The sequence below is a fragment of the Corvus hawaiiensis genome, chromosome 16 (assembly GCF_020740725.1).
Source record: "Corvus hawaiiensis isolate bCorHaw1 chromosome 16, bCorHaw1.pri.cur, whole genome shotgun sequence".
NCBI classification, from domain to species: Eukaryota; Metazoa; Chordata; class Aves; order Passeriformes; family Corvidae; genus Corvus; species Corvus hawaiiensis.
Genome location: NC_063228.1, coordinates 8,187,746 through 8,212,364, shown reverse-complemented (window position 1 = coordinate 8,212,364; position 24,619 = coordinate 8,187,746). Strand labels below are relative to the sequence as shown.

Genomic DNA, 24,619 nt, shown 5'->3' with positions numbered 1-24,619 from the left:
ACTTGGGCACTGCCTGCTGGGCCCCCAGGCCTGGGAGGCCTGGCTAGGAAAGGGAATGCACTGCAGAGGGTCAGGCTGAGGCTAATGAGACACAGGCCAGCAGCAGGAATCAGCTCTGCCTCCCTCAGCCCAGGCCAACACAACACACTGAGACAAAGGAGCAGCACTCAGCTCCTGCTTTAGCACTTCCCACCCCATCCCAGGGCTCCAATGGCACAGCACAGCTTCCTCTGCCACTGCCAATGGCTTTCTCCTTGAGCACACACTGCTCTCTCAAGATGAACATGGGAATGTGGTGCCCAGAGCAGCCAGGACAGGGGAGAAATCTGCTCTCCTTCCCTAAAGTATTGCAATATCCATTTTCTTCCATGTGGCTCTAGAACCAAGGAAACTAAAGCTAGAAACTAAACCAAAGCTCTGCTCCTGGCAGGGTTAGTCACGGCAGCCCATGAGGGTCCCCAGCCTGGCCAGCAGCCACCACGGTGACACTGGGAAGGGCTGTTGAGGCTGCACCGGGGCAGTGCTGTCAGTTTGAGTTACTGAAAACAGGACAAAGAAAAACAAACATGCCATAAAATAGGGAAAGGACACATTGGATCAGGGAAAAATGTTTTGTTCTAAGATGACTTTTTATAACAGAGGAACATAAAATCAGAAGCTGAAATAGTCCTGAATACCCTAAACGCCACATAAAGCAAAGTCAGCAGCTGCAGGAATGAGATTCTAATCAGGGCTTTGCAAAGATCTCTGTTTGTCTCTCAATTTCACTGTCACATAATGTTTCCTTGCAGAGAATTTTGTCCAACTATAATCACAAAGAATCATTTGATTCTTTGGAGGAAACTTTAGGAAGCAACATCCCCCCACCCCACAAATGAGCTCAGCTTCTGTTCCATTTGCGAATGCAGAAGGTGCACGGAAGAGGGAACCTCTTACCTTAATGGTTTTGTCTGAGGAGCCACTGAAGAGCAAGTCTCCTATGGAGTACACACACAAACACCACACGGGGCCCTGGTGGCCCACAAAGGTCCCCTTGCACTTGAAGATCTGCTGAGGATCATAGGCTGCAGAAAAGAGAGCCAGATGAGGGAAGGAGAGCAGTGCTGCTGCTCTGCACACCTGTGACAGCACCCAGGAGGGCTCCCTGGGCATCCCCCACACCCAGCCCGACGGAATGGGGACCACAGGGATACTCACATCCAAGGATGCCCATGTTGAGCCGAGCATTGATGTGGGAGAGCTCATCCTGAAAAACGTAACAAGCTGTGTGAGCTGCGAAGCCATCCAGGCCAACCTGCCCTGGGCATGGCTTTAGGACTGTCCCCTCCACTGCTACAACCCTTCTTGTCTTCTTGACTCCCAGAGGGTCCTTCCTCAGCGGCCAACTCATCCTCTGACCAGAGGTCTCTCCTCTATGACTCTGTGACTGCCACCATCCCTCCAGAGACCACAGGACTCTGACAGCACCTCAGACCAGCACTAAACTCTTCAGTATTCAGACAGGCCCAGAAATACCTTTCAGAACATACTGTCCTCACTCTGCTTGGATCTGCTTATCTCCCTGCTTTCTGCAGGCAGGGAGGAGGGTACAATGCCCCTGTAAAAGGCCCAGCCTTTGGAGCAGAAGGCTCTCCCCAAAGCCTCCCCCCACTGCAGGAGAAGCCTAGTTAGGAGCAGAGCCAGCTAACTCCATCCCAGGGCCCCCCCTCACATTCAGCATGGAGGCGTCCCTGCGGAATTCCATCAGGTCCTCGCTCAGCTTGCTCTGGTTCTCATCCAGCACATCTGCAAGAGAGGGACAGGCCCACAGTCACTGCAGAGCCACTGATGGCATCCCAGGGAACAGGCAGAGGGCACCCACTGCCACCCAACTCAGAACACACTGCTGCAATCAGCAGGGAAAGCAACCCTGCAATGCACCACCCAAAGAGCTGCCCTGTCCTACAGCTCTGACCACAGAGCTCCTCTGGTGCGGACTCACCAAACTTCAGCTCCAGGTTCTTCTCCAGCTGGTCGATTTTCTCGGAGAGTTTCCCCAGCATGGAGCGCAGGAAGGCGATCTCCTGGTCCTTCTGGGCCATTGCCACCTGCATCTCATGGAAGCGATCGTCTGTCTGCTGCAGGAACTCCTTCAGACCCTCAAACTTGCATGTCTCCAGGTGGGTCTCGTAAGTGTCCTGGTTTCCTATGAATGTGCACCTGAAAGGAAGGCAGATGCTGGCTGGAGCAGGGCTCACATAGAGATTCCTTGCTCAGCTGGCTCCTCAGTGGAGCTTCAAGGCCTGTGTGGGTCCCCAGCTGCCCTGCTCCTTCTGCCACCAGCAGGGATAGTGTGGTTCATGATCCTTCAAAGGCTGGACTTGATGATCTTGGAGGTCCTTTCCAATTTTAATGACTCTGTGATCTTGCTGGGACAGGCCAACTGCAGGACAAGAGAGGCCAAGCAGCTCCCATTCTTCCAGCCAGGGCATTGGCCCCAAACTGGACAGTCTGTCTGGGCAGTTGCAAGGAAAAGCAGATCTTGGGCAGGAGACAGAGTGTGGTATCAGTTTGCTGTTTTCACCAGGAGCCATAAAAACCAGCGGAAAAAACTGCAGCTGACCTCAGCAGATGCTGACTTGGGCCTGCAGCAGGGCTGCTCTGCCAGGACTTGCCTTGCTCTGCCTCTGCCAAGACATGGCTTAGGATCATGGAATCACAGAATTGTTGAGGTTGGAAAAGGCCTCTAAGACCACCGAGTCCACTTGTTCCCCCAAGGCCAGCACTAACCCACGTCCCCAAGTGCCACATCTACACGGCACTAAAACTCCTCAGGGATGAGGACTCCACCACTGCCCTGTGCCAGCGCTGGAAGAACTTTTGGTGAACCCTCTTCCTGCAACAGTAAACCCAAGCAGGGCCTGCCCTGGGGCTCGGGTGACAGGGAACCCTCTGAGGCAGATCAGCACTTCCCTTGCCCTGGGACAAGGACTCGTTGGCAAGACACTGCCACGGTGCTCAAATTACTCTCGTACTCATCCTCCTCTCATCGTGCTCTGACTCTCCTCCAGCTGTTCTTCCGCCTGAGCACTCATCTTCCTCACCCTCCTCTTCACTGGGCACCATGACCTGCCTGTTCCAACTCAGAGGCTCCGGGGCTGCCTCCCGAAATCCCTGTAACCCCGAGCTCAGCCTCAGGCTAATGCACAGCACTGGGGAGAGCTGCTCAGAGGCCTCGGGGCCACCCCAAGGCTGCAGCAAAAGCATCAGATCCTTACCCGTATTTGGAGTGGGGGCACTTGATGTGCTCACACTCTTTCAGGTGAGCCTCCAGGTTCATTTTGAGGAGGGGAGGGCAGCTGGGGTTGTTGGGGCAGCGCACGGGCCTGTAATCACAGCTGCTCTCATGATCCCTGCCACGGAGAGAAACAAAGGCAGGGAAAATCAGCAACAAAGCAAAAATTAATAGGAACGACACAGATCGTTGGGAGAGGAGCAAACCAGCCCTGTGAGGCTGTCAGGTGATCCAAAGCCTCCTGCTCTGAGACTGCAATTCCAGCTTTAAATTCTCATTTGGCCAGAAAATTGAGAGTAATAATAGGCCACATCTTCACAGGGCACATCTACTTCTGCAGCTGATGGGCTGAGCCTTCAGGCAGCCATCAACAACAGGCAATAGACAGGGAAAACAGGGAATGCATTTAGGATGGGGAGGGAGATAGATTTCAAATTCATAGGATATAACCAAGGTAATTCCTTTTACAAAAAGAATCCCATCCTCTGTGGTCTCTACTTGACCACAGCCACAGAGCTTCATCCCAGATGTGAGGTGGCTGCTCTCACAGTGCACCCCGTGTCCCTGTGCTGGCACTCAGGTAAGATGGGAGCAGAAAACAACATCCTTCCCCTGACACAAGCCCATCTGCCTCCACCTCAACTGTCCCCTGAAGCCACCCTGCCCCATCCCACACCCTGGCACACCCAAACAGGGCAGCGCTGGCAGGAGCTGCACGGCCCCAGAGCTGCAGGGCAGCTCAGGCAGGCCAGGCTGGCACAGCCCTTTCCCTGGAGAGGCTGCAGGCTGGAAAAAGCACTCACTTCCTAGCACTCAGCTTGATAGTGAAGGGGCAGCCACGGGGGTCCACCTCGAAGGCGGTGGGCTTGCTGCTGGCCGCGGGCCGGCAGCCGTACTTGCAGTGGATGAACAGCTCCCCGATCTGCTCGGCCACAGCGATGTTGTTCACCACCACCGTCAGCTTGGCGTTGTCCACGGGACACTTCTCTGCCAGGGAGGGAAGGATGACACAGTCAGTGAGGGCTGAGACAGGGCACGAGCGTTTCCAAGAGCCCCTGTGTGGAAATTGTATTTTTCTGTCTTCTCTAGTCAAGTCGGCCAACTCCCAGGTGAGTGGCCATGGAAGGAGCCAGGAATATTCACCTGAGGTCTGCAAGGCATTATCTTTGGGTTGTCTTGGGGCTTGGAAAAGTCAAAGTTTATGTTAATCCATAATGATTTGAGGGAGCTGCCAATGAAAGAAGCCCACACTGATTCAGACTACCATGTGCTGGCTGAAGGGTGAGTGTCATCACCAGATGCGCCATCCATAACCTGCTCCTTCACCCAGGCCTGGGCTCAGCTCCTGCTACCAGCAACCCCTGAATCCCAGAATCCTTTAGGTTGGAAAAGACCTCCAAGATCATCGAGTCCAAGCCTTGGACCGGTCACCACCTTTTCAACTGAGCACTGCCACATCCAGTTGCTTACTGAACACTCCAGGGATGGGAATTGCAATTGCAAAGCCTTTTGCTACAGATCTGTGGGTTGGGATTGATATGGCAGAGCACGGTGAGGGGATTAACATGCAAAGCAGAGGGACCTCTTGCATATGGAACACAAAAATCTTAAGACAAAAAGAGCTGCTGCTTTGCAGGACTCCCCAGGGAGCCTCCTCAGGGCCTGCTGTTCTGGTAATGCCAATGGCTTGGCTTTGTGCTGAACAACACCTTGCCAAGAGGGACACAGGCTCATGCCAAAAAAAGGCTTTTTTTGCAGCCAGAGTCCAGCCCAAGCAGGAGCTGGTTAGCCCAGAGCAGCAGCCAGGGGCCTCGGCTCTCCCAGGGTTCTGCAAGAGCTGGGTGAGCTAAAGCAGCTCAGTGGGGCTCAGTCAGGGTCCAGAACCCTGGCACTGAGGGGATGGGGGAGGAGGGGTTGATGCCAAACGTGGCTCCTGGTTCTTTATCCAGGCAGCCACAGAAAGCTTTCAGTTTGAAATCAGTGGGTCAGCTCTGGGCGAGACGTTATTATCCTGGGATTATCCATTGCATATTCCCGGATCTGAGAACATCCTGTGCCCAGGAGCAGGGCCCAGCACTCTCTGCAGTGCCCATTCTCCAGAGTGTACCATCAGGCCCCAGCCCCACCCCTCACTGCCGCAGTGGCACATCTGACTGACAGCTTGTTTTAAGCCCTTTGGACACTTTTCTGCAGGTTTCTCTTTACGTGAAAGCAAATAAACCAGAAAATAACAGTGTTTTGGCTGCACCACACAAGAACAGTTCTGTACTCACCAGATGTTAAGGCACATCTCCTGCAAAATGTGTGCTGTGGAGACAGAGAGGAACAGCAGCGTCAGCGTAAAATGAGAGCGGGCAAATTATTCCCTGTGGCAAACGTTGGGAAAGGTGGGAGATACCAAAGCCTGTGGCTCAGGGGCCCCAGCAGCTGTTCTGCCTGTTTTAGCTCAGCATCACAGGGCAAACCCCAGCTGCTTGCTCAGGCAGCTCAGGGTGCAGCACAGGTCCTGCTCCCGAGAGTACTGAACACACAGTTTGGAGCTTTGATGTTCTCCCCGTTCAGGATCAGGCCAGAATTGTGTTGCAAGCCAAAGCCCAGGGGCATGTTCTGCCACACTCTGATTGATATTCCTGGGATCACAGAATCCTGGAATGGTGTGGGTTGGAAGGGATCTTAGAGATCATCAAGTTCCAATTCCCTGCCATGGGCAGGGACACCTTCCACTAGACCAGGGCTCAGAGCTCCATCCAGCCTGGTCTCGAACACATCCAAGTCCTTCCTTACCCTCCATGTCTGCAGAGGGTTTCTCTACTTCGTCCTCCACTTTAGCCCATGTCATCCCTCCATTCCCCCGAGACGCCCTCAAGGGAAGGGAAAAGGGGAAGCCTGGCCTCTCCCTGTCCTTGCCCAGTCAGCCCATCACATTCATCTCTCTGGAGCCCTTCTAAGGCAGCAGAAGCTGCCCTCTCCTGCTGTCAGGCAGATGGAACAGCTGGTTTGTAAGCCCATTAAATGCTCTGTAAATTTGAGCACTTTAAATAGGTCCCCTCTCAGTGTTCTGACAGTTTAACTTGACAAAGTAGCAAACACAATCTAACACACTAATGAATATAAAGGCTGCAGCATTTCACTGGTCCTGATCCTGCCCTGTGGATTCCCTGGAGCCTCCTCAGCCACATTCCCCTGCCACAGAGCGAGCTCTTGGCAGGGCTGTGAGTCCCTCTCTGGAGCTGTTATCTGCTGCCCTGCTCCCATGGCCTTTTCCTGCCCAGCACAGCTGCACCGAGCTCCCTCCAGAGCTGCCAGACCAGGACTGCAGATGAAGTCAGGCTGCTTCCTGCAGTGGGGTTTTTTCCACATTAACCAGTAAATCTCACTGTCTCTGTGCAGAGCTGCTTACTGGAATAGTGCAGCCAAACTGCACCAGCTTCCAGCACTTTTGGGGAATAGTACCCTCACTGCAATAAACAATCCTAAGCTCTGCTCCTGTTGCTACAGCCCCATCTTGGTGATCAGAAGCACGTCAGAAGCATTAGAGCCATCTCAAAGCCATCTTTCTTCACAAGCAGCGCAGAAGCAGGAATAATATACAGCTTCTATTAAATCCCAGTAAAATGGAATCCAGAAGAATATTCATAATACCTCGTGCCTTTCATTTGAAGATCTCAAATCCCTTTGCAAGCATTAACTAAATGAAGCTTCAAGCCATTCTTGTTTTATGAGCAACACTTCCTTCACAACTGAAGCACAGCCGTTCCTGGGGCGCCCAGGAGCTCCTGCAGAGCCCTTCACGAGGAGTTTTCGACCTCATGGAAGCCACAGCAAGGAGACTGAAGATGGCCAGGACAGGGTGGCTGACAGTACAGCTCTCCTGGGAAAAACCACCCCATTTTAAGCAAGCCCTAGTTTTGCTTGACAGTCACCAGGGAAAGACAGAGGGGACAGTCCAGGCTTGGCTCTGGCTCACACAGGATATTTGGGAGAGCCCTGCCTTACCCCACAGGTTGTGATGACTGGATCCTTAAACACACTGCAGCACAGCTGGCAGCACAGCTTCACGGATGGCTGCTCTGCAAACACCAGGGGCTCCTGCAGGGCACACAAAGGGACAGAGACAGCGGGGATTAGTCCAAACCAAGAGCCTGCAGCTCTGCAGAAGGAATAACACAACCCCTCAGTGGTGAGCCTTGGGGAGCCTGGGGCACACTGAGGATTTCATCATCTCAACATAAAATTCTGCCTGGATCTGCTAAGTTCCAGTAGGGGAAGAATGAACTTGGGAATGGTTGGAGACCCTCAGCTCATCACAAACTGGGGGCCACCAGCATCTGGCAGGATCAGGACCTGACAGCAAACTGCACAGACCAACTTGTTTGCCAATGATTCAAGTCACCAGAACTGCATGAGCTGCACTGGCTGGGACTTTGTCCTTGGTTGGACTGAACGTAGAGTTGTCAAAACTGTACAAAGCCTGAGCTTAAAAGCAATTTTAAAGCAGTCTGCACTCATGTTTTTGAAACATTCTGAAGGAAGGGCTCCTTCATTCCTTAGGAAGCAGAAACAACATTGTTTCTGCTGCAATGGGCCCATCTCTCCATTCTGTTTACCAACTAGGACTGCCAGTACAGGGCTCCAAGCACATCCTCCCAGAGCACCACGGCTCTCCAGGGCTCCAAGCATGTCCTCCTGGAGCACCACAGCTCTCCATGCTCACATTTCAGAGCATTTCCAATCAATCTCTGTGGTTTGCTCTGCCTTTTCATCCTGTGCTGCTCTCAGAAATGCAAACACAGCCCCCTGGGTTCCTAAATATGAAACACACTCTTATCCCAGATCAGTGGCAGAACGCCGCCTGACCTTTTATTCATCCAGTTTGGGGTTGGTTACTGGGTCACAAGCTAAGCTCAGTTAAAAAGCATCCTCCCCCAACGCATAGACAGTTCCTTGCACCCTCCTGGGGCTTAAAATCAAGTCAGTGGGGTGCCGCACAGCCCTGAATGGCGATGGGGCTCCAAATCCAAGGGGAATTGTATTTCTCTTGCTGCCTGGGGCCAGACCACCAGCCTGAGCCTTGCAACCCACCCTGCTCTGCTGCAGGGCCAGGGAATCACACAGGACTTTGAAAGGACTTACAGTTTTTCTGGGAAGCAGAAAAGCCTCACCATTGTCCTCGCTTTCCAGGCAGGGAAATGGTACATAAGGAAGCAAAGTCAGTGGTGGAAACAAAGTTAAAAGCAGGAGTCTGAGCCAGGCACCGCACAAAATCTGTCCGTGAGAGCTCTGTGTACTCACGACAGTCCACTAAGTTACTCTTTTGACACTGAGCTTCCTAATCCTGCTCCTTCAGACAATCCCAAATACCTACTGGCTCCTCCTCTTCCTCATGGAGTGAGAACGTGGAGCGCAAGGACATGTTGGACTCGGAGTGCAAGGAGCGGACGGAGATAGCGGAGTCGGAGCGGCGCGGGGTGCTGATCGGAGGCTGCGGACACAGAGCAGCTCTGGTCAGTGCAAATAATTCCCAAACTCCAGGCAGAGCCTTCAAGTTCAGTTTTCCCCTTCCACAACACTCAGCTGCTCCATTCCCAGCTGCATTGAGTGGCCCGGCTGCTGTGTGCCCTTCCCTGCACCATGCCCAGAGACAGGAATCACTTGGGTTTAACTCCCTTAGCCAGGCTGCCATCGAAATTCCAAGCACATCACTTTCTCCAAGGTGCATTCCCTGCACACTTACCGTGCACGGCCGCAAAGCAACGGTCTGGAAGAATTAATCCTTCATGGAAAGCTCCGTAAATCTCCCCCAGAGACTGCTCCAGCTCCTGCAATGTCTCTAATCTCTACAGCAGCACTTGTTGTTGCACTCACTATCTAACTTCTGCCAAATTTCTTTGCGTAAGTGTGGAGACTTCCTTCTATTGAATTCTCTGTGAGCCTGGCTCTACCGCTTCCTGCTCAGGAGGGGAGAGCGGAGTGGAAACCGCGTGCACCAATCCAGAGAAATCCCTCTGGCTATGGTGGCCTTGGGATTGGCTTTGAGGGAATGCTGCTGCTGGAATATTAAGCAGCAGCACATCTCCGAGGGTGGAATATCAACCATCAGCACATAGCCAAGGTGCTATTTGGTGTCAAAGCGCGACCGGAGACTGCAGACCATGGGGTGACTGGATTTGGGGATTCAGTGCAACTGGGAGCGCAGCCACTGCAGGGTTACTCTGGAAGAGATGCTGCCGGTGGACTGGGAAAGGTGCAGAGAGGAGGAATAAAGGTCTTTGATGAGCAGAATGGATGCTTTGACAAAGAAATGGGAAAATGAAGCCAGAAGCCTCAGACAAGGGATGATGGATGGGCATCTGCATGTGTCACTCCACTCCAAGGCTTGGCTGCAGCCTACGTCAGTCTCCACCTCTGAGGAGTGTTGGCTGGAAAGAGCTCTGGAGATCCCTGGCTGCCCACTGGAAAAGGGACTCGCTCTGGCCCTGGCCCAGGCCAGGCCTGGCACTGCCCAGCAGGAACAGGGAAAGCCACACAGACCAGACTCGGCTGAGTTCCTGTCCTGCACCTTGTGAGCAAAACGCTTTTCCTCGTGCTCCACCTGAGCCTTGTGAGCTGCATTCTGTGTGCCTGCCCTGGGTAAAAGTGGGTGACATCAGACCCAAGGACAAAGGCAATGCAGGAGGTCAGTGGGGCCAGCAGGAAATTCAGCAATGAAAGCTGCAAGATGAGGTTCAGAGGCTGCTGCCTTCCCCGGAGACAAAGCATGCTGCAGCCCGAGTGCAGCCTGGCTGGGCTGCAGAAGAGGAGCAGACCAGGATCCTGCTGGTTCCTCATACTGCTCTGCTACTTCATTTTTATGATCCTGGGCTCTGAGGAACTCAGAAATGCTGCATCTGCTTCCAAGCCAAAGCATAAATGTCTTTCTCTTAAAGACAGCATATTTATTGACTAAATAGGTAAACCTTAAGGAGGAATGGTTATAATGAGGTAAATCAATTTTATGTGTATCCATTAATTTTATTATTTTCCTCCACTAGTAGCAGAAATTACTAAAATAACAAGAATGACTGTGCATCGTTCCCACTCTGGGGGTGATAGGGGGGTGAGGGCAGCAAAGGCAGGCTCTGCAGTGAGGCAGGTTTGTAACCAGCAATATCCAGTGAGGATCACCAAAGGAGAGGGGGAACTGCAGCATTCCAGCATTTCCAGGAGGCAGGGGTGCAAGGCACAGAAGGTTTGTGTAAGACTGTGGGCTCAGCTCCCTGTGTCCTGGTTCGGGTAATGCTGGAGTTAACTGCACAGGGGAGAAGGGGATGTGCTGAGAAGGATCCCTCACTCCCCCTGGGCTGTGGGGACAACACAGATGGCAGAGGGTGTGCTGGCAGTTCCAGACCCTCTGGGTATCTGCAGCCTGGGTTTTGCTAAGCAAACAAGGATAAAACTCAAGAGACCTTATTTTTGCACTAAACATCAGGCACACCTTCAAACAGCCCAGGGATGGAGCACTCAAACATCTGATGGAAGATGGAGAGTTTTTGCTGGTAATTCAATCCAGCCCCTGGCTCAGAGGTGAAGTTCCCTGTAAACAACAGACTTTGGACAACCAGGCAGCCTCCATCCACAGTATCCAACTGTTCCAATATTCAGTTGCAATCTTTAGCTGCAGTTCCCATCACCTCAGCTACAGGAGCAGCCTCCAGGTGAAGGCCCCAGCTCCATGTAGGCACAGCAAGGTGGGAACCTGTGGCACTGTGTCCAGTAATCCCTGCCTTGCACACAGAACACACTGCTGCTTTTGTCTCATTAACAGCAGCTTTAAAAGGAAAGAAAAAGGAGTGGTGGAGGTCACAGGAGGGCTCTGACTTGTCTCCAACTGTCTCTCTGATGGCTGAGAAGCCCTTGGCAGCTTCTGGAGGAGGGAAAACTCAGTGATGAGGAAGGGAAATCCCAGATTATTTCTTGACAAAGCAAATGAAGCTTCCTAAGAGGGTTAGTGAGTCTGTCTGGAGCAGCAGGCAGAGCAGGACCGGGGCAGTTCTGGTTTGTCAGCACCTCACACTGCTTCCTGAACCACTCATTAATCCTCTCACTATTTTTGCTAAAGAATATTTAACACTCCAGGGAAAGTGGGCTGAGACTGTCCAAGAGGATGGAAGCTGGCTCTCAGCAGAGATCTCCCCCATTCTTGGCTGCACACCCCAGTTCATGCCAGTGGGGTTTTCAAATGAGTCAGGGAGTTTCTTCATCAGACCTGGCTAAATGAAATATCCACAGTATCCCCTCCTCTGGAAAAATCCTCCCCTCTGCCCTGTGAGAACTGCCCAGCTTGTGAAAAGGGCACTGTGAGCCCAGCACTCAGCCCACAGGTCCATGCTGACAGCCAGGGGTGGCCTGAACACTGGCCCAGCTCGTGGGGTTAGTGGTGGGCTGGAGAGCTGCATTTGGCAAGGACACCAGGAAATTTTCAAAGGACTTGTTAGAAAAAAGACCAACAACAAACAAAACCCCCACGGGCTCACATAAAACACAGCAAGATGTCTGAGCAACAGAAGGAACTTTATAGGATGCTGACAATAAAATTCTTTGCAATCTGGTGTCAAATTTATTTTAAGAAGTGCTGCAGCTCCATACTGTTGCTGACCCCAGTCTCTGCCAGTGCCTAATTCCAGCAGCAGTGATCCATTTATGCCTGGCTTGGAAATTGGGTCTTCTAACCTGACTAAGTCTACCAGTACTTAATTTGAAGTCTGCTACTAACTTGCTTAGATCTCAACAGAGCTTGTGGTTCTGAGATGTGGTTGGAGCACCACGGACAGAAGGTCCAGCCTCGGAGCTGTCCATCCTTTCACCAAGGTTTGCTTTGCTGTTGCTGGTCTTGATTTAATTGATTGAGTGAATTTAATTTCTCTGCAAGCAGCTAACCCTGGAGCCTGTTGAATCACTAAATTCCCCAAAATGAACTCACCCAGAAGTGAGTGAGAAAACTGGATACAAAATTGCAACTGCTTTTCCACCAGGATATTGGGAGACACAGGAACGGTTTGCGTGAGAAGCCCAGCACAGCCTGCAGCGTCCAACATCCCACTCTGCAGGTTCCAAACCCGCTCCCTGTGGTCAGAGGCCCCATCTGGAGGTGGGAATAGGAATGGATTCTACGGCCATAACTGCAGAGCCAGCTGGGATCCATCCAACACGGAGAGTGCCTGGCCCCAGTCATGGCCCAGACATCTCTGGCAGGGGCTGTTTCCTCCTGAGCTCCCTGCTCTCCCAGGAGCTACATACACCCTCACAAGGAGGCTGTGGGATCTGTAGTTCCCAGGCTTTGGACCCACATAACGATTTCAAGCAGTGTGAAAAGCAGCACCAGCAGCTCCAGCCTAAAGCCCCAGGTCAGAATGAGCTGCTTCCCCCTGGCACCAACCACGGGAGCAGCCAGGAATGCTGAGGCTGGTCCTGCCTCTGGGCACAGGTAACACAGAGAATGATGAGGGAGGCAGAGGAGTTCAAAGGAGCTCCAGACACCTCTCATTTCACTTCTACCCAGCTAAGCCAGCCAGGAGGGTCCTGACAACACCTACCATGCCATCGTCCTCATCCCGTGGGGAATAGGTGAGGGTGCTGGAGGAGGACGGGGTCCGACGGTGCTGCTTGAAAGTACTGGTCCCGTCAGCTTTAAGTGGAGTTCAAGAAGAAAAACAAGCATTTAGGCTCGTCAGAAACATTTCTGAGCTATGGGCCAGCCTCTGTAGCTGTAAGTGATCCTTAGAAAAAGACCAGGATTCTCCAACACCAGTTCATGACTGGACATATCAGCACAGGTAGAACAACCCTGATTTCTGAGAGCTTGCCCAGAGAAGAGCTCAGATAATATTCTGTCAGGTCCACAGGTTAAAAATACTATTAAAAGGAAACTTTATACTCCCACGTATCTCAGTCACCAATAAAAATTGCCTGGATCCAGGGAGGTCTGGATATCCTTGAGGCACAGGGGAGGCATGCTAAACTAAATAAGAGATATTTGTATAGAGATCATATTACTGACTTGTATAAAAGTCTGAATGTAAATATTCGGGAGTCCAAAACCATCCAGAGTTCAGGACAAATGTAATCCAAACATTTTTCTCAGGCAGATGTTCATTTTCTTATCTAAATCAGTGTCAAGTCTTTTTGTCTCTATTAAAGGACAGATATTTGTTCTCCAAAATGAAATCAGGCCTCTTCCTATATTCACCCCACGTGCCAGGGCTCAGGCTCCCCTCACCTGCTGAGCTTTGAGGGACAAGGCACAGGAATTCTAAATGAGCAGGGACATTTGCATCCCCTCCTGTCTGAGCTAAAAATGGCCACGGGGTTTTACCAAAGCTCCAGAGTGACTCACAGTCAGGCACGGAGTGAAGATGGAAATTTTCAGCATTGGTGATGATTGTCACAGGGATCAATAAGATTTGGTGCTGAGCTCAGTATCAAACCCTGTTGTACTGAAAACTACTCTGTTTTCAGCAAGGGCTTCCCAGTGGTACTGCTCAGTCTGCCTGAGGGGAGAAAATTCCTGTGCCTGCTCATTTCCATCATGTCAGGACACTTGGGCTGCCTAACACCAAACCCAGCCCCTCAGCACCCGGTTAATGACCACAGGGATTCTCCCAAGAGCTTTATGATCTGTAAAACAACCACCACCCTGGGATCACACACAGTGCTCTGGGGAGATACTGTACACATGAAACACTCACGCTTTGTGATGGTGGTCACAGCAGAGAAGGCTGGTCCAAAAGTTGTTTCCATTCTTGTCTGAAATATTGAAAAAATGAATGTCAGGGCATTTAAAGCCTTCAGACTTTTCCTGAGCTGGTGAAATACTGCATACACATTCCCAGCTTTTATCTGTGAATAGCGAGATTTTAAGTGGCAAGAAAATACCATATTTCAAAAGAAAGGATGAGAACACAGGAAGCAGCCCTGTCCCCTCTCTGTGCCACCAGCAGTGGCCTTACCCCGTTAGCGTTTTCAGAAGTAGTGATGTTTGTTGTGCCACTGGAGAAACGATTGTAGCGAGCGTTCTTGTTTGAGCTCATAATCTAGGCCAGCATCTGTTAGTCATGGGAAGCTTGCTCTGTGGAAGAAGAAGGACATGAAGAGAGCGAGGTTTGTTGTGTGTATTTTCCTGGGCTCACTCTCCTGCAGCATGAAGCCTGAGTGTTTACCCAAACTCACATAAACCTGGATTTTCAGAAGCAAGAGGCGAGGACAAAATCAGATTCCTTCAATTTGTCCCTGGATGAATGTTCAGCATTTTTTAAATATATGATTATCTTTTAATAAGAGCCTCATTTCTCTCCCTCCACTGTTTCATTAGGCTCAAGTTTGCAAAGTCAAGAATTCCACAACAATAATCTGCAGAAACATGTGGAGTTTGCTTTCTTTAACCTCTGCTGAAACCTGATGCTGCTTCAGGGCACAATTATGCTGCTGTCCCAGCAAATCTGACAAGATGCTCTCAGTCTTTTTTAGAGCCAGGATACCCTCAGGAAGGAGCTGCAGCTCCTCTGCCATCACACAGAGATGCTCCTGGCTCAGGCAGGCAGGAGTTTCCCTCAGAGACAACGCTCAGCCAGGCACCAGGGAGGTGAAGTATCTCAGGTGTTTCTAGCAGTTGGTTTTCTCTTATCTGGGAGTGACAAGTCCTAAATCTCCAAGCTCTTTATAAAGCACTGTGATTTCTCCACTTTACAGGAACAGAAACTGAGGCTCAGAGAGAGGATCCCACCACACAGCTGTGACCTGGGATTCGTCCAGGGATTCCCACCTCCCTGGAGAGCCCTGGGACACAGGGCTGGGCACATCCTGCACACACATTTTAAACACTGCAAAGGTGACACTCGAGCTGTCCTCGGCCAAGGTTCTGCTCATGGCCTGACACAGCACTTCCTGGTGCTCCCTGCAGCTCTGGATCCAACAGCTGTCAGGCAGCCAGGAACAGCAGCAGCAGAATCCTGAGCAGGGAATTGCTGCTCAGGTCTAAACTTTCAGAAACAACTATGTTCAAAAATCATATAAAACCAAAATTCCAAAGAAAAACCAAACAAACAGAAACCCTGAAACCAAACCCAAAACCATCTGAAAACCAGGGATCTGGATAATGTTTTCCACACACGTGACAGCACTGTCCTGGCTGCTTGCAAATGCCAGATCCCTGAGGAAATGCTGAGCACAGAGTCTGGAGCTGTCTCAAAAGCAGCAGGAATGAGGCAGAGTTGTGCTGCTGCATCAGGGAGACCTGCGGAGTTTAAAGCTGGGCTCCAGCAAGCCAGAAGTTTGGCTTGGGCCATCAGATCCTTTTATTCCTGTCCATGTTCCTGAGGGCACAGAGAGCAGAGGCAACCAGGAGGGTGGGAGGTGGAAGAGGGCAGACAAAGGGTTTGGGCCACTGGCCATGGCCCCATGAGATCTGATCACTCAGCCTCCCTCCCTCTGGCAGCCTTGGATGAGCCACTGGAGCTCTTGGCTTCCTCCCGGCAAAAAATTCCCCCTTCTGCACAAGCCTAAAAATTCCCCTCTTCAACTACAAAGCCTGAAGATGAGAGGTCTCCAGCTGGGGTCTCCAGATGATGCAGTGCTCATAAATTAAGCAAAGCAAGTACTTGTATGAGTGATGGCACAAACTGCCGCATTTCCTGGGATTTCCCATCTCAAGGTTGCATTATCTCATGTCCAATAACATGTGTATCCCCAAAAATTCCCCTCTCTGCAGGTTCTCTACATCTAGCAGTACAGCTCGGCTCACCACTCTCCTCTGGAAAAGGGATTCAGCACTCTCCTCCTCCCATTATTGGGTGGAAGCAGAGAAATATTCCACTTTCCTGGAATATGAATCCATGATCCCTTTTTCAGAGAACCTCAGCAACACCTACCCACACACCCTTTATCCTGCATTGCTCAAAGGCAGGAGCAGGGATATGCTCCCACTTCATCAGCCATGTCAGTTAAGGTTAAGGCAACCGTGCATATCAAATATTCCTCTTGTGGTTTAGGGCAAACAGTCATTCCCAGATGGAAAGAGAGGAAGCCCATCCTGATGGAGGATCGTGGGCTGTCTGGAGACTCAGGCAGAGCTTCGTTCCCTCTTATTTTCAGGGTATGTATCACCTTCAGATGTAACAGATGGAGACTCAAGCAATGGGATACACTCAGAGACAGGGAAAACAAAAATGGGGATAACTGACAGCGTGAGGATTTCTGTGATATCATTAAATGTTGGATCAGACGTGCCACAAGCAGTGACTGCAGCCACTCAAGCCACTGCAATGACCCTTCCATCCCTGCCTGGGAACCTCCAGCAAATCCAAAGTGAGAGAGGGGATGTGGAACACACGGATTTTCCACTCCCTGTTTATAAGCATGACCTGTGCCTGCAGCTTGGCTGAGCAAGGTACCTGCAGCAGCAGCAGGGAGCCTGCTCGTGTCTGCTCCGAGCAGAGACCAGAGGAATGTGAGCAATGGAAAACATGTTGAGCGGAATATCAGCCAGGCTGCACGACACCAGCTGCCACAGCAATATCTGATTTCAGCCCAAACCTCTGCACCCACCATAGGCAGGAGCATTTCAGCAGAGCAGATGCCTCTCCAGAGCATTGTCTGACAAGCTCCTCACACCTTCCTTTCCATCTGAGAACCTTTTCCAACTGATATCAAAGAATTTAAAAGGAGGCAGAAAAGCTGATGTTGTTAACACTAATACCAGCCTTTGCTTGGCATTTGAACTGTGCCAACTACACTGTCCTGTGCTCCCAGGCCTGGAGGATGAGTGTCCCTCTTGGGTGGCTGGTGTTGAGAACCCAGCCTGTGACCCAGATTCTCCTTGCCTGGACTTAATTATTTTTTATTTTTTAACATGCAACATCAGTGTTTTTTACAGTAAACAAAGAGGGGGGAAAAAATCTCCCCTGGAAAAAGGAAATTGTGGGGACCCAATATTCAGTAAATCTCACAGCTGATCATAACCAGATGTGAGGAGGGGCAGAGATAGGTTTCAGCATTTGCACATCACAGGGATCAACTCAAGGCTTTTGAGACTCAGTGAGAAGAAAAGCCTTAAAATCCTACTGTAGTATTCCAGGCAAGGAAAAACCCAACCACCAGTAGCTGCAGAGGCAGCTGCAGGGCGAAGCAGTGCTCTTTCTCCCCCCTGCTGAGAGGAGATCCAACAGGATCAGCCACGGATCACCCCCTGACTGTACCTCAAAGCTGGGAGGAGAATCAGGACCAGTGGCCTGGCTAATTCCAGAGTCCTGGGGTCTGGTGGAACTGGCACAGAATCTCAAGGGTCTGCCCTCCCTTCCGTCAGCCCCAGAGCACACACAGACCCTTGGCTATTCCCAACAGTCCGCTGAAGATCCTGATAACCAACCTCAAAGCCCAGACTTTGAGGGGGGACACGGCACGAGGAGAAGGAATGGACTACCCCATTCCTCACCAGCATCCCGATCAGGAGCTGGTTCCCAGTGCAGGAACCACACCTTGGCACTGCTGGGGGTTGTGCTCCAGCTGCGCTCTGGGAGAGCCACGGGCACGGCCCTGGATCCTGCAGGGAGATGTGACATGGCAAGGAGTGGCTGGCAGCCACAGTGACCCACATGGCACAGAGTCACCTTTCCAAGACACCAGCAACAGTCTCCCCCTCACACAACCACCAGTCCTTGGGGCTCAGAGACTTGTCCTACACCTGCTGGGTCTTCCTTTCCCTCCTCTCTGCCCGCTGAAGCTCTCTCCAAGGGTATTCACCCTCAAGGAAATTGCTGGGCTGGCAAATTGCCCCACAGCAGGAGCGCTTGCCAGTGGGAAAGATAGGCATGGGTTATCCTGCCCTGGCTGGAACAGCCTCTGGCTGACGTGAACTTCCTTATCTCACAGCTTGGGTATTTATGGCGTAAGACACAAGATTCTGTGCCTCTTACGACACTGCATGCAGAACAAGAAGGGTTACACATCCTTGAGGGTATTGGCACATCCCCAAGGAAATACTCCGATGAAAGCTCCAACAACTCCATGGGACAAGGGCAAAGCACGCAGGTGCCAAGGGCACAGGGTGTTTGTGGGCTAATTAACTATTCTGTGACCATCAGCACCTCAGGCCCACCTCATCAGGGTGAGGAGGACTATCAGCATCCAGTCTGACCTGTACAGCACAGGCTGTAAGAATGCAGAGCTACAGCAGATCCCTGAGATAGACACCTCTCATGGCACACCGGATGGGAAGCAGACAGTGGAGCCCAGTGGTCACTCCTCAGCTCAGGGAACACTAGGCCAGGATTCCCAAGCACCACTGCTGAGTCAGCTTGTTCCAGCTCCCAGGGGAAGATGGTGAATAAAAGCCAGCAGTGAAATCACCACATCTGCAGGTGACACTCGGCTCTTCCGAGCTGTCAATACCACTTTGGCGGTGAAGAACTTACGAAAAACCCCACAAAATGAAGGAGACAAAGAGGTTGTAGACGAGCTAAAATCTAAAAGACCTGACAGGACATTTCTTACACTCTTCAGATGTCAGTCAGTGTAGGAAGGACAAAAAACACGAACAGAAATTCGGCCTTACTGACAGGACGTGGCACCTTCAGCTGATGAATCTGTGGAAGAGTCTTTTAACTGTTTATAAGTTTTTCTTATAAGTCACACCAGCTTTTCTGAGTGTCTTACACTGAGACCATAATTGTACTGAGCCGTCATCAATAAAAATAAAAGGGATACTTTTAATTGCTGCTACTTTTACCAGCACTTCCACTGACTGCAGGGCTGTGAGAGCACATTCAACAGCTGTTTGAACACTGCCATGCCTTTGAACAAATGGAGTTCAGAAAGGAAAAGCATTTCATACGGTGCTTTTCCTAAAGGATAATGAAGCCTTGGGATAGAAGAATATTTGCAATACCTCACGTTAAAACCTGAAGCTGTAACTTTAAAATGCTCCCATAGCTGGATCAAAAGTGATTGCTCTGGTGAAATGAAGCACCTCAATTTTCCCAGAAAAATAAAATTAAATTAGAAGTTAGAACAGAGGCCAATATTCAGTGCTGTTCCATGACACAAAAGCTACATTTGAAGCTTTATTTCCATTTCAGGTAACCTGGAAGGATCCACCTACAACACCATTTTTGTTAGGCAGTCCATGGCTCAACATTCTGACCCTGCAACCAAAATTGTCCTGTGTGGGCTCAGCACCTCCTCAGTCACTGCTGGGCAGGAACAGGCACATTCACAGCTCTGTCACACAAGGACCTTAATCAAAAGGTGCTTTAAAAGTTGGCCCTGCCACTGCAGAGCTGCGTGCTGTGCCTTTCACAGCTTGTGCTCTTCCACATCCTCTCTCAAAGAACAGGTCCCTTCCGCGACCATCTCATTGTTAAACTGTGGATTTGGTGAAGGAAAAAGAATAAAACCCCATCCAAGCCCCGAAACCAACAAAATCCTCCCTGTCCAAGGCAAAAATCTCAGTCCTGCTGCAGTTCCCCAGGAGGGAATGGCCAACTCTGTGCAAAGCAGATCTTGATGAAAGATCTTCAGAAGCTGAGAACAGTCACCCACACCACTCACACCACAACTGGTGCTCGCTGGCGCTCCTCAGACTTGTCTGACAGAGAACAAGTGGCTGCCAAGACCCCACAGGGTCCTGTGGGCTGGCTCAGCTCTGCTGTTGGTCTCCCTGCTGCAAATCTGGTAGATAGAGGGGCTTGCAACTCAATTGAAAACTCTTGAAGACATGGCAGGTCAGCAGCAAAGCCTGGGGGATGGAGAAATCTGGCCTCTGTTCTCCCAAGGATGCCAGAGGAATGTTTGTCTCTCCTAGATTCTGCTCTCCTGAAGTCCTGCTAGACCCAAAGCAATCAAAGCTCCTCTCTCCTTTATTCCTCAATTCCTGTGCCATGGCTGAGGCCTTTTCCAACTGCTTTGCCTTATGGTTGGCTGCACTGCATCTTTTGGAAAGCTGTAACCACCTCATCACACTATGGGATTCTTCCAGATTAAAGTCATAAGAAATCTGAGCCCATAACCATGACTCAAAAAGCACAAAGTGTCACTTCCACCCCCTGTTCCCCCCAACATCCTCCAAAGCTTTGACACTTTATCACACACACTCTTCTCTGCCCTCTGGATGCAACTCAAGCACTTCAAAGATCCAGCTGAAATGCATCATCTCCTTCAGAGAAAAAAACAAAAAAAACCCCCAGCAAATTCCAGTCACCTGCTCTTTTTTTTCTACAGTTTCCTTGGACTTTGCCACGAAGAAGAAGCAGGAGGCACCAACACTCATGGATCAAACTACTGATCCTGGGAGAAACAGGCACCAAATCCTTGATTCCAAAAGAAATCAGTGGATGTGGACACTTCCACCATGGCAAATTTACTGACAGCTTTCAGACAGAAGCACCACTCAGTGTCCCACAACCCTCAAACACCACGGATTAAACTCTCTCCCCCAGGGTGACTCAGAATTCCAGGGGAGGCAGCGGGACACTGCCTCTCCTCACAATCTTGGCTTCTGTGCTCACAACTCTGCCTAAGGAATATCGAGGACTTCCCACTTCTGAAACACCAGGAACAACCTCAGAACACACTTGCTGGGTTGCTGCGATCAAGCATTCCATGTCCTTGGAAAGGTCACTCTGAAGGATCATAAAATCAGCGTGACAGAGCTCCAGCTGTTGGACACGCCACAGGTACCCACTTCCAAACCGGTGCTGGATTCCAGGTACCTCCTGCTCTCCACTGAGAGATGAAAACAGTTCCTCCCTCACTGCTGAAGCGGAGCAGCTTCCCCGGGAATGCTGCCGACAGCCTGACACCCGGCACCCGGAGCAAACACTTTTCCTTGGAGGAAACTCACCCTTGGCCATCCTGGAGCGGCAGAGCCCGGCAAGATGCCACCACCATACCCAATTCCTGAGTTGTGGACAGGCTTTCCCTCGGCCAAAGTGCCTCTTCCGCTACGTGTGTGCATGTGTGGATCGCTCCCCAGTGATGTAAACACAAAGGCATGCGGAGCAGTGGGCGATATGTAAATCCAGCTGGAAAATCCCACAGCTCAGCCAATCTCCACGCTGCCTCCCAGCTTTGCCCCGGCTGCTCTGGGTTCAGTTTAGTGCAGGAAAAACAACCCTCTCTTAGCACACATGGATTTATTCCCCTGATTGGAGAAAGCTCCAGAGACAGAAAAGTCCTTCACTTGCTTTAAGGGGAGTTTGAGTTTCTCACCCTCTTTATAGTTCCCAAACTGTTCAGAATTCTGAATAACAAACAGCGACACGGTCTTTGCCTGGAGAGACAATCCAGGGAAATCCAGTTAACTAATAGCCACAAAAAAGCAGAGCTGGGGAGCAGGACTCACCTGAAATATAGACACTGATGGTGGGGGACTTCTACTGCCAGGACACCCTCTCCCACAGCTGAGGTTCTCCCAGGAGCAGGCACTGCCCCACTCCAGCCCCCAGGACACCTCGTTAAAAGCAAGAAGGTGACTCCGAAGCTCCAAGCTCAGGCTGTGCTAAAGGCAGAGCAGGAGCAGCCTGAATGGGTAATTTGGGGTGCTGCTGCCTTAGGCTCCTGGGGGACTTGCTGAGCTCAAAGAAGGGTGACACGTACCCCTGTGAGCAAGCAGCTGCCTCCTTCCTTGTCCCAGCTGCCACAACAGCCCCTGATCCAACCCACGGGCACAGGGACATGCTGGTGTGTGCCTCACCATGCCCATGACAAAGGAGCACAGGCAGGGAAGGGACAGCAAAGGGAATAAAAACCCAGAGAGAAGAAGTCCACAAGACTGAACATGGCCACGTAGTCCAAGTACTGGAATCCAGGAAGGATTTTCTCTCCAATGCCCTCCTCCTGGCACACCTGGGCTTGGCTGAGATTACGCATGAGGAAGGTACGCTCCAGGAAATCCCACACTCAGGGCCAGCAGGGCTTGGAAGGTCCCTGGGAACAGGTGAATGCTCAGCCCTCCAGGTGACCGATGGCTGAACCCCACTGAGGCTGCAAAGTGCTCAGCACTGCCCAGGAGCACCCCAGGGTGCAGGGCAGATCTGGCACCAGCACACAGTGCTCTGCAACATCGCAGAACCTGCAGGGCTCCCTGTGCCTCCAGCAGCACCTTGGGATTGTGGAAGCTGGGAAGGGAAGGGCTGACTTCAGCCAGGGGACACAAACTTCCATATGATGCTCATCTGTGGCTTTAGGCCATCAGAGGCTGCGCTGCCACAGGAACGGGCTGGTGAGGGCCCACTCAGGGATCCCCTGGATCAGGGAACCAAACCACCTGAAAACGATGGATTGGGTTTTGTTTTTTTTTTTCCTTGAGTCCAATCAATATGAAAATCCCTGTTTGAGTGTTAGCAGTGAAGGCACCAGCATCCCCTGACTGGAAACACCACTTTGGCTCAGGTTTCCCACTTCCACTGGGTAAAACGTTCCCTCCCTCAGGGCAGTGTCACCTGCACACAAACCAAACCCCAGCATGGGAGCTTTCTGCGTGGATTCACCCTGTCCCTTCCCTGCTCGAGACAGGGGACCCCAGGACCTGGAAGGAATCCAGCAGACTGCAGACACTACCTGCTCCTGCAGCTTCCTGCATGATTTTAAGGAGTTTCCCTTGCCAGGGGAGGTGCGGGTTGGACATCAGGAGGAATTTCTTCATGGAAGAGGTTGTCAGGCCTTGGAAGGGGCTGCCCAGGGAGGTTTGGAGTCCTCGTCCCTGGAGATGTCCAAGGAATGCCTGGACGTGGCACTCAGTGCTCTGGGCTGGGATTGGGCATGGGGTGAACTCAGTGGCCTTGGAGGTCTTTTCCAACCTAAACAATTCTGGGATTCTGTGATCTCACACTACTTTCACTCATCAAGGGCTTTCTGGAACCATCCTTCACCCCCAAACCTTCTCCTGCAAGTCCCAAAATCCTCATTGTGGCTGGAAGCTGAAACCACTGACAGACAAACACTCGAGACCAAAATGCAGCAGCTGTTTAAGAGGAACCTGACTGCTCATTACAGGCTGAAAACACATCGCTGGGGGAAAAATGCACAGGGAGGCAAAATTAAGAGCGCTGGGATTGAAACAAAGGCAAAGCAACGTTGCCAAAGTGGAAAAAACAACTGCTAGGTCACAGTTCCTAGCACAGCTACGCCCTGGCAGGGACAACAGCCTGGACCTGGCGCGTTATGGACACACCAAACTCAGCTCTTGTAGCACGCACCAGCCCCCGACAGCACAGAGTCTTTGCCTTGGACCCCAAGAGAGCCCAAAAGGAAGCTGAACCCAAGGGAAATCCTCGCTGCTGCCCTTCCCAGCACACCAGCTCAGGGATCCGACAGGAGCAAAGCATTTGACAGCGTCTGTTACCGGGACAGCAGCTGCAGCGGGAGGGGACAGAGCCCAAGAGCTCGTTTGAAATGAGTAGAGGACGGCACAATTCACAATCCACCGCCTGATCCAGACCTGCAAATGTTCTGGGACAGCTACGGAGACCTACCCCCAGATACCCCACATTTTGTATATTGTGAAACCAAAGTCCAGGGAAATGAGGGTACTGGGAGGGCAGGAGAGAAAGAGCAGCAACACGTGCTGCGGTCGGACAAGGAGTGGAGCAGAAAACGACAAAACTAAGCAGAAAAACCCCAGAGCTAAGCAGAACCTGGGGTGAGACCCAGCGAACACGCCGGGAGGGCAGCGGGGGCGGTGAGCGAGACCCGGGCGGGATTCACGGGGGACGAACAGCGCAGATGATGCTGGAGCTCCTCAGAGCGCCCCAACAGACCCGCTGGCACCCCAGACACCGCGGGCGGTGGGCACGGGGCAGCCCCGGGAGCCTCCGCCGGCACCTCCCCGGCCCGCGGCCCAGCGCCCCCGGCCCGGCCCGGCCCGGCCCCTCCCCTCACGGAGCCGCCCGGCGCGGCCCGCCCGGCTCCCCCCGGCCCTCCCGTACCTCCCAGCGCCGGCGGCGGCCGCAGCGCCGGTGCCCGGTCCCGGCACATCGCGCCCGGGCCTGCTCCCCGCTGCCGCCCGGCCCGGAAGAGCCGCGCCCGGCGCTCCTCGGGACTTGTAGTCCCGTGCGCCGCTTCCCCCCCGTGCCGCCGGCCCGCTTGGACTACAACTCCCGACACGCCCCAGAGACAGGCACTCCATGCTACAACCACTGTTGCTACTGGTTCGGCCCGGCCTCCTGCAGTGACCAATCAGACGGCGGCAGCCGCCGCCTCGGGCCACGCTGCGCTGCGCGTCGCCATTGGCACGGAGGAGAGTGGCGGCCAATCAGCGCTGGGGGAGGGCGGGGCGGTGGTCACGCCAACCGCTGGCGATTGGCTGTGTCCTCAGCA

General features: G+C 52.0%; 1 protein-coding gene across 3 annotated transcripts in view; it reads right to left on the bottom strand.

Moving 5' to 3' along the window:
* Positions 1-24,338, bottom strand: part of TRAF7 (TNF receptor associated factor 7) — a 29,447-nt gene extending 5,109 nt beyond the window's left edge. The window contains exons 1-13 of one of the 3 annotated variants that reach the window (XM_048321321.1): positions 24,229-24,338; positions 14,260-14,378; positions 13,999-14,056; positions 12,847-12,938; positions 8,640-8,756; positions 7,271-7,363; positions 5,548-5,581; positions 4,078-4,261; positions 3,258-3,392; positions 1,982-2,199; positions 1,712-1,785; positions 1,198-1,246; positions 937-1,064 (exon numbers count right to left, since the gene is read on the bottom strand). In XM_048321321.1, the coding sequence (XP_048177278.1) occupies positions 937-1,064; positions 1,198-1,246; positions 1,712-1,785; positions 1,982-2,199; positions 3,258-3,392; positions 4,078-4,261; positions 5,548-5,581; positions 7,271-7,363; positions 8,640-8,756; positions 12,847-12,938; positions 13,999-14,056; positions 14,260-14,340 (1,263 nt within the window). In that variant the 5' untranslated portion in view covers positions 14,341-14,378; positions 24,229-24,338. Of the gene's footprint in view, positions 1-936; positions 1,065-1,197; positions 1,247-1,711; positions 1,786-1,981; positions 2,200-3,257; positions 3,393-4,077; positions 4,262-5,547; positions 5,582-7,270; positions 7,364-8,639; positions 8,757-9,008; positions 9,108-12,846; positions 12,939-13,998; positions 14,057-14,259; positions 14,379-21,143; positions 21,249-24,228 lie in introns of those variants that run through there. The other 2 variants (XM_048321322.1, XM_048321323.1) reach the window with 2 other exon arrangements.
* Positions 24,339-24,619: the final 281 nt, after the last annotated feature.